This window comes from Eubalaena glacialis, chromosome 7 (assembly GCF_028564815.1).
Source record: "Eubalaena glacialis isolate mEubGla1 chromosome 7, mEubGla1.1.hap2.+ XY, whole genome shotgun sequence".
In the NCBI taxonomy this organism is placed as follows: Eukaryota; Metazoa; Chordata; class Mammalia; order Artiodactyla; family Balaenidae; genus Eubalaena; species Eubalaena glacialis.
Window position 1 is genome coordinate 5,429,448 of NC_083722.1, and position 8,415 is coordinate 5,437,862.

Genomic DNA, 8,415 nt, shown 5'->3' on the forward strand with positions numbered 1-8,415 from the left:
TTGGTAAAACTGTTTTTCCTCTAAACAGTTAGTATAATATAGTTTATTCATAAATCAGGTGTCAGTCCTGTTCTCCAGTACACTGCTCGGAACGCACTCAGGTAATATTTTCAAAATTATAGCTATTTTACCTTGCCATAACCCCCAGTAATTTCATTTAATGTTTGGTCAAGGAATTTGCTTTCTTTCTTTCTTTGTGTTAAATTAAGAAGAACATCCAGGACTAGCTGGATCTGAATTTTCCATGTCGAGTGATTGTTTAATTTACTCCTCATTTCTAATATTCGAATTGAGTTTATATGGAAACTTACTTGATACCTGGAAATAAAGGAAACATAATTTAGGAAATCATAAGCTTTTGGTCTTGGAAGAAATTCCCTCATTCACAGATGAGGAAGCTGAAACTCAGAGAGGGTAGATCCCTTACTAAGATCACGCAAGCAGTTGACGGAAGGATTATGACAAGAATACAGATTTCTTGAATTTTTTGTCCAGTAGCTTTTGCCTTGTATCAGTGTCTACATGTGTGCTCGTGTGTGCGTGCTTGTCTGTGTGTGTGCAGGTGTGTAACAGGAAATGAGAAAGCACGTTGGCCTGGGGGGGGGAGGAAGTACCACTTCTTTCTTATGATGTGAGGCGTCTTTCTTTCAACACGCTCTCTGATCTCCCTTCCACAGCTGAAAAATACCAAGATCGAAGTTTTGGAAGAGGAGCTCAGGCTGTGCCGAGACGCCAACTCTGAAAACTGCAGTAAGAACAAATTCCTGGATCAGAACCTGCAGAAATACCAGGCAGAGTGTTCCCAGTTCAAAGCAAAGCTTGTGAGCCTGGAGGAGCTGAAGAGACAGGCTGAGCTGGATGGCAAGTCAGCCAAGCAAAATCTAGACAAGTGCTACGGCCAAATCAAAGAGCTCAATGAGAAGATCACCCGGCTGACTTACGAGATTGAGGATGAAAAGCGAAGCAGAAAAGCCATGGAAGACAGGTTTGATCAACAGAAGAACGACTATGACCAGCTGCAGAAAGTGAGGCAGAGCGAGAAGGAGGGCCTTGACTGGCAGAAAATGGAGTCTGAGAAAGCCATCAAGGAGAAGGAGTTCGAGATAGAGAGGTTGAGGGTTCTTCTGCAGGAGGAGGGTACCTGGAAGAGAGAATATGAAAGTGAGCTGGCAAAGGTAAGAAACCACTATAATGAGGAGATGAGTAATTTAAGGAACAAGTACGAAACAGAGATTAACATCACAAAGACTACCATCAAGGAGATATCCATGCAAAAAGAGGATGATTCCAAAAATCTCCGAAACCAGCTCGATAGATTCTCGAAGGAGAATCGAGATCTGAAGGATGAGATTGTCCAGCTCACCAATAGCATCCTGCAGACCACGGAGCAGCGGAGGCGGGCAGAAGAGGAGGCCCTGCAGCAGAAGGCCTGTGGCTCTGAGATGCTGCAGAAGAAGCAGCATCTGGAAATGGAGCTGAAGCAGGTCATCCAGCAGCGCTCCGAGGACAGCGCCAGGCACAAGCAGTCCCTGGAGGAGGCTGCCAAGACCATCCAGGACAAAAACAAGGAGATCGAAAGACTCAAAGCTGAGTTTCAGGAGGAGGCCAAGCGCCGCTGGGAATATGAGAATGAACTGGCTAAGGTAAGGAACAATTACGATGAGGAAATCATTAGCTTAAAGAACCAGTTCGAGACGGAGATCAACATCACCAAGACGACCATCCACCAGCTCACCCTGCAGAAGGAGGAGGACACCAGCGGCTACCGAGCCCAGATAGACACCCTCACCAGGGAAAAGCGGAGCCTCTCGGAAGAAGTAACAAAGCTGAAGAACGCTCTAGCCCAGACCACGGAGAACCTCAGGAGGGTCGAAGAGAACGTCCAACAGCAAAAGGCCGCGGGCTTGGAGATGTCGCAGCGGAAGCAGCAGCTGGAGGTGGAGCTGAAGCAGGTCACGCAGGTGCGGGTGGAAGAGGGCACGCGGTACAAGCAGTCTCTGGATGATGCCGCCAAGACGATCCAGGATAAAAACAAGGAGATAGAGAGGCTAAAGCAGCTGACCGAGACGCAAGCAAAGCAGTGCAAGTGTCTGGAGGATGAAAACGCCAAGTGGCAGAGGGCGCAGTGTGAGCTGCAGAAGGCCTACAGCAGCGCCATGGAGACGATCGGCAAACTGAAGGCGCAGGAGCAGGAGCTGATGTGCCTGAGGGTTGACTACGAGCGGGTGTCCCAGGAGAGGACCGTCAAGGAGCAGGACGTCGCCCGCTTCCAGAGCTCCCTGAAGGAGCTGCAGCTGCAAAAGCAGAAGGTGGAGGAGGAGCTGACGTGGCTGAAGAGGGCGGCCTCCGAGGACTCCTGCCGGAGGAAGACGCTGGAGGAGGAGCTGGAGACCCTGCGGAGGTCCCTGAAGGAGCAGGCCGTCAAGGTCACCAGCCTGACCCAGCAGCTGGAGCAGGCGGCCGTCGTCAAGAAGAGGAGTGAGGACGAGCTGCGGCAGCAGCGGGACGTGCTGGACGGCCACGTGCGGGAGAAGCAGAGGACCCAGGACGAGCTGCGTAGGCTGGCCTCCGACGTGGAGGCCCTGCGGCGGCAGCTGCTGCAGGAGCAGGAGAGCGTCAGGCAGGCGCAGGTGCGGAACGAGCACTTCCAGAAGGCCGTCGAGGACAAGAGCAGGAGCCTGAACGAGAGCAGGATCGAAATCGAGAGGCTGCAGTCGCTGACCGAGAACCTCACCAAGGAGCACCTGCTGCTTGAGGGGGAGCTGCGGAACCTCCGGCTGGAGTACGACGGCCTCCAGCAGAGCCGCAGCGCGGCTGAGCACGCCCAAATCGCCACCATCTCGGAGCTCCGGAGCCAGCTGCAGATCAGCAACGCCCGGACCCTGGAGCTGCAGGGCCTGATTAATGATTTACAGAGAGAGAGGGAAAATTTGAGACAGGAAATTGAGAAATTCCAAAAGCAGGCATTAGAGGTATTCACAAATATTTGATCGCTGCTTCACTCCCTCTCAACTAATTCCCTCCACAGTCTTCCCAGCTGGGCTGTGCTCTTGCTGCTGGGCTGGATGCTTGCACACGTCTCGCTTTTCTTTTTTTTTTTTTTTTTTTAATTTTTATTTATTTATTTATTCATTTATGGCTGTGTTGGGTCTTCGTTTCTGTGCGAGGGCTTTCTCTAGTTGCGGCAAGCGGGGGCCACTCTTCATCGCGGTGCGCGGGCCTCTCACTATCGCGGCCTCTCGTTGCGGAGCACAGGCTCCAGATGCGCAGGCTCAGTAATTGTGGCTCACGGGCCCAGCTGCTCCGCGGCATGTGGGATCCCCCCAGGCCAGGGCTCGAACCCGCGTCCCCTGCATTGGCAGGCAGACTCTCAACCACTGCGCCACCAGGGAAGCCCTCGCTTTTCTTTTTGATGCTGTGCTGCTGTCTGTCCTGATCCAGACGCTGCTTCAGGGTAATTTCAGTGCTGTTTGCCCGTCTCTTCTACTGCCACATCGAGTGCCCATCCCTGTGTAACCCGCACTTGGCTCTGCTTTTCGAACTTTGGCTGGGGTGTGACATCTGAGATCACTTCCTCTCAATGTTCCACTCTGTTTTCTAGAAGGTGGCTCTTTGTGAGCTGTGACATACGTTTGTAATTAAAGTTTTCCTAAACAGAAGCCACATTAAATGGGTTTTCTGTGCAGTTTTAAAATCACTTTCTTGCTTGCTTATGTGATTTTTCTGCATGCGTTATTCTGTGCTCTTTTCATCGTGGCCCTAATATGTTTCTTTTTGTTTGACTTTTCTTCTTTTAACCCCTAATTAAAACACTTAACCTCTTTAACTTCTAATACGTTTGACTTCTGTAGACAATATTTGTGTGGGGCTGGGTGAGGGGTGTGTGTATGTCCGTAGATTTGTATTGCTTTATTAAACATGTGAGTATAGCTGTAAAAGGTGAAATGTAGGTACAGCAGGTGGGATAACCTGGAATAAAACTCCCCATATGTGTTCAAACCATAATTACTATTAAGAGTAAGCCAGGTCTACAGCTGCTCCTATTTCCTTCTGTGGAAAAATATGGAAAGTATAGAAGCCATTTATCAAAGTGGCAACATGTATCTACGGAATTTTTTTCAGGAACTTGTAAGATAACAAAATAACAGTATACTCAAGGAAAAGAAAAGAGCCAATGTGTAAATATACTTTTTAAAAAAACATGGGAAAAGAAGTTAAATGATAATGGTCCTGTGATATGATCACATCATTATTTTTTCCCATTTCTTTCTTTTTTGCATTCTAGGCATCTAACAGGATTCAGGAATCCAAGAATCAGTGCTCTCAGGCGGTGCAGGAGAGAGAGAGCCTCCTGGTGAAAATCAAAGTTCTGGAGCAAGACAAGGCCAGGCTGCAGAGGCTAGAGGATGAGCTGAATCGCGCCAAAGTGACCCTCGAGGCAGAAAGCAGGGTGAAACAGCGCCTGGAGTGTGAGAAACAGCAGATCCAGAATGACCTGAACCAGTGGAAAACGCAGTGTTCCCGCAAAGAGGAGGTTGTGAGGAAGATAGAGTCCGAAAGAGAAAAGAGCGAGAGAGAGAAGAACAGCCTTAGGAGTGAGATTGAAAGGCTCCAGGCGGAGATCAAGAGGATCGAGGAGCGGTGCCAGCGGAAGCTGGAAGATTCCAGCAGGGAGACCCAGTCCCAGCTGGAGACAGAGCGCTCCCGGCTTCAGAGGGAAATCGACAAACTCAAGCAGCGCCCGTACGGCTCCCACCGCGAGACCCAGACTGAGTACGAGTGGTCCGTTGACTCCTCGAAGCTGGTGTTTGACGGACTGAGGAAGAAGGTGACGGCGTTGCAGCTGTACGAGTGCCAGCTGATTGACAAAACAACCCTGGACAAACTGCTGAAGGGGAAAAAGTCAGTGGAAGAAGTTTCTTCTGAGATCCAGCCTTTCCTTCGGGGAGCAGGAGCTATCGCTGGAGCTTCCGCTTCCCCTAAGGAAAAGTACTCTTTGGTAGAGGCCAAGAGAAAGCAATTGATCACCCCAGAATCCACGGTCATGCTTCTGGAGGCCCAGGCGGCCACTGGTGGTATAATTGATCCCCACAGGAACGAGAAGCTGACTGTTGACAGCGCCATAGCTCGGGACCTCATCGACTTCGATGACCGCCAGCAGATATACACAGCAGAGAAAGCCATCACTGGGTTTGATGACCCATTTTCGGGCAAGACGGTGTCTGTGTCCGAAGCCATCAAGAAAAATTTGATTGATCGGGAAATCGGAATGCGTCTGCTGGAAGCCCAGATTGCTTCAGGGGGTGTGGTGGACCCTGTGAACAGCGTCTTTTTGCCGAAAGATGTAGCCTTGGCTCGTGGGCTGATTGACAGAGATCTGTATCGGTCCCTGAACGATCCCCGAGACAGTCAGAAGAACTTCTTGGATCCGGTCATCAAAAAGAAGGTCAGTTACATACAGCTGAGGGAAAGGTGCAGAATCGAACCACACACCGGTCTGCTTCTGCTGTTGGTACAGAAGAGAAGTATGTCCTTCCAAGGAATCAGACAACCCGTGACCGTCTCCGAGCTGGTTGATTCCGGTATATTGAGACCGTCCACTGTCAATGAACTGGAATCAGGTCAGATTTCTTATGCTGAGGTTGGTGAGAGAATTAAGGAATTCCTTCAGGGTTCAAGCTGCATCGCAGGCATCTACAATGAGACCACAAAACAGAAGCTTGGCATTTACGAGGCCATGAAAATTGGCTTGGTCCGACCTGGTACTGCCCTGGAGCTCCTGGAAGCGCAAGCAGCTACTGGCTTCATGGTGGATCCTGTTAGCAACTTGAGGTTACCGGTGGAGGAAGCCTACAAAAGAGGCCTGGTGGGCATCGAGTTCAAGGAGAAGCTCCTGTCTGCGGAACGAGCTGTCACCGGCTACAACGACCCTGAAACGGGAAACACCATCTCCTTGTTCCAAGCCATGAACAAGGAACTCATCGAAAAGGGCCATGGCATTCGCTTGTTGGAAGCGCAGATTGCAACCGGTGGGATCATCGACCCGAAGGAAAGCCACCGCCTGCCCGTTGACATAGCGTACAAGAGGGGCTACTTCAATCAGGAGCTCAATGAGATTCTCTCGGATCCAAGTGATGATACAAAAGGATTCTTTGACCCAAACACTGAGGAAAACCTTACGTATCTGCAGCTGAAAGAAAGGTGCGTTAAGGATGAGGAAACGGGGCTGTGTCTTCTGCCCCTGAAAGAAAAGAAGAAACAGGTGCAGACATCACAAAAGAATACCCTCAGGAAGCGCAGAGTGGTCATAGTTGACCCGGAAACCAACAAGGAGATGTCTGTCCAGGAGGCCTACAAGAAGGGCCTCATAGATTACGAAACCTTCAAAGAGCTGTGTGAGCAGGAGTGCGAGTGGGAAGAAATAACCATCACTGGATCGGACGGCTCCACCCGGGTGGTCCTGGTAGACAGGAAGACGGGCAGTCAGTATGATATTCAAGATGCGATTGACAAGGGCCTCATTGACCGGAAGTTCTTTGACCAGTACCAGTCCGGCAGCCTCAGCCTCACTCAGTTTGCTGATATGATCTCCTTGAAGAATGGTGTTGGCAACAGCAGTGGCACCGGGAGTGGCGTCAGCGAAGATGTCTTCAGCAGCTCGCGACATGAGTCCTTAAGCAAGATTTCCACCATATCCAGCGTCAGGAATTTAACCATCAGGAGCAGGTCTCTGTCCGAACCCCTGGAAGAATCAAGCCCCATCGCAGCCATCTTCGACACGGAAAACCTGGAGAAGATCTCCATTACGGAAGGGATCGAGCGGGGCATTGTTGACAGCATCACTGGGCAGAGGCTTCTGGAGGCTCAGGCCTGCACGGGCGGCATCATCCACCCAACCACCGGGCAGAAGCTGTCCCTCCAGGATGCCGTCTCCCAGGGCCTGATTGACCAGGATATGGCCACCAGGCTGAAGCCTGCTCAGAAAGCCTTCCTCGGCTTTGAAGGCGTGAAGGGAAAGAAGAAGATGTCGGCAGCAGAGGCAGTGAAAGAAAAGTGGCTCCCCTATGAGGCCGGCCAGCGCTTCCTGGAGTTCCAGTACCTCACGGGGGGCCTGATTGACCCCGAAGTGCAAGGGAGGATAAGCATGGAAGAAGCCATCAGAAAGGGGTACATCGACGGCCGGGCAGCGCAGAGGCTGCAAGACCCCAGCAGCTACGGCAAGATCCTGACCTGCCCCAAAACCAAGTTGAAAATATCCTATAAGAATGCCATGAATCGCTCCATGGTGGAAGACATCACCGGCCTGCACCTTCTGGAGGCCGCCTCGGTCTCCTCCAAGGGCCTGCCCAGCCCTTATAACATGTCTTCTGCCCCAGGCTCCCGCTCCGGCTCCCGCTCTGGCTCCCGATCCGGTTCCCGCAGTGGGTCCCGGAGAGGAAGCTTCGATGCAACGGGGAATTCTTCCTACTCCCACTCCTACTCCGTTAGCAACAGCTCTGTTGGGCACTAGTAGTCAGTTGGAAATGGTTGCTAGACCTTGGCTTTCATTTATATGAATTTTCACTTTACTAAATAATAGAAAAAGAAAACCTTGTGCTTGTAGGATAGTGATAGAACTTTCTAGGCTTAAGAAAACGTAGCCATGGGGGGAATCAAATGGTAAAGGCTGTTCTGGCTTTTTATCTTCTTAGCTTACCTGAACTAATGTCATACACTGGATGTAGTGCATAGGAAGTAGTAATCAGTTGTAAGGATGACACAAATTGAATCTAGAGTTTGTTTCTTCTCTTCTGTCTTTAGATTTTTGAGTAATGCTTCTTGAACTTCTCATGGCCTATAATCCAGATTTCTGTTCTTGGAGATAAAAATTAAATTGACCTTGTAGTCATCAGTCTGCGTCTCATCTAAATATTTCCATTTTCTGTATGAGGAGAAAATTACCCTATTCCCCTCCTCCCCCCCAAGCAAAGAATCCCCCTCAAACCCAAGCATTTTGGAATGAGTCTCCTTGGATTGCATGACCCATATACTCTTAATTGTACCTGTTTGGTTTGGTATTAATTTGACTGTATGTGCATGATAGTAGCAATCTTTGCTGTTCTTTGGTCAAAGTTTTCTGTTTATTTTGCTTGTCATTTTCTATGTACTTCAAAAAGGTGTCTTTATGAAGTTTGCTATTCTGGCAATAAAGTTTTAGACGTTTGAAGTTTTTGCGTTTTGATTTAATATGTTCATACACACAAGGGCATTTAGCAGAAGCTTTTTGTTTATTGTAAAATGTGTCTGAAACTGTTTACTAAATACCTATTAAGAAAGACCATTAAAAAACTGTTTTAGTTCTGAATTCCTGTTAGAAGTTGGTCTTCTGAAGGTAGTTTTTTCAACATTTATGTACCAGGTAGAGTCCTTGAAAGA

General features: G+C 49.4%; 1 protein-coding gene across 2 annotated transcripts in view; it reads left to right on the forward strand.

The window, feature by feature from the left end:
- Positions 1 to 8,198, forward strand: part of DSP (desmoplakin) — a 42,070-nt gene extending 33,872 nt beyond the window's left edge. Inside the window, exons 23-24 of one of the 2 annotated variants that reach the window (XM_061195698.1) lie at positions 678 to 1,175; positions 4,286 to 8,198. In XM_061195698.1, the coding sequence (XP_061051681.1) occupies positions 678 to 1,175; positions 4,286 to 7,510 (3,723 nt within the window). In that variant the 3' untranslated portion in view covers positions 7,511 to 8,198. Of the gene's footprint in view, positions 1 to 677; positions 2,973 to 4,285 lie in introns of both variants that reach the window. The other variant, XM_061195697.1, reaches the window with a different exon arrangement.
- The last annotated feature ends 217 nt before the right edge of the window (positions 8,199 to 8,415 follow it).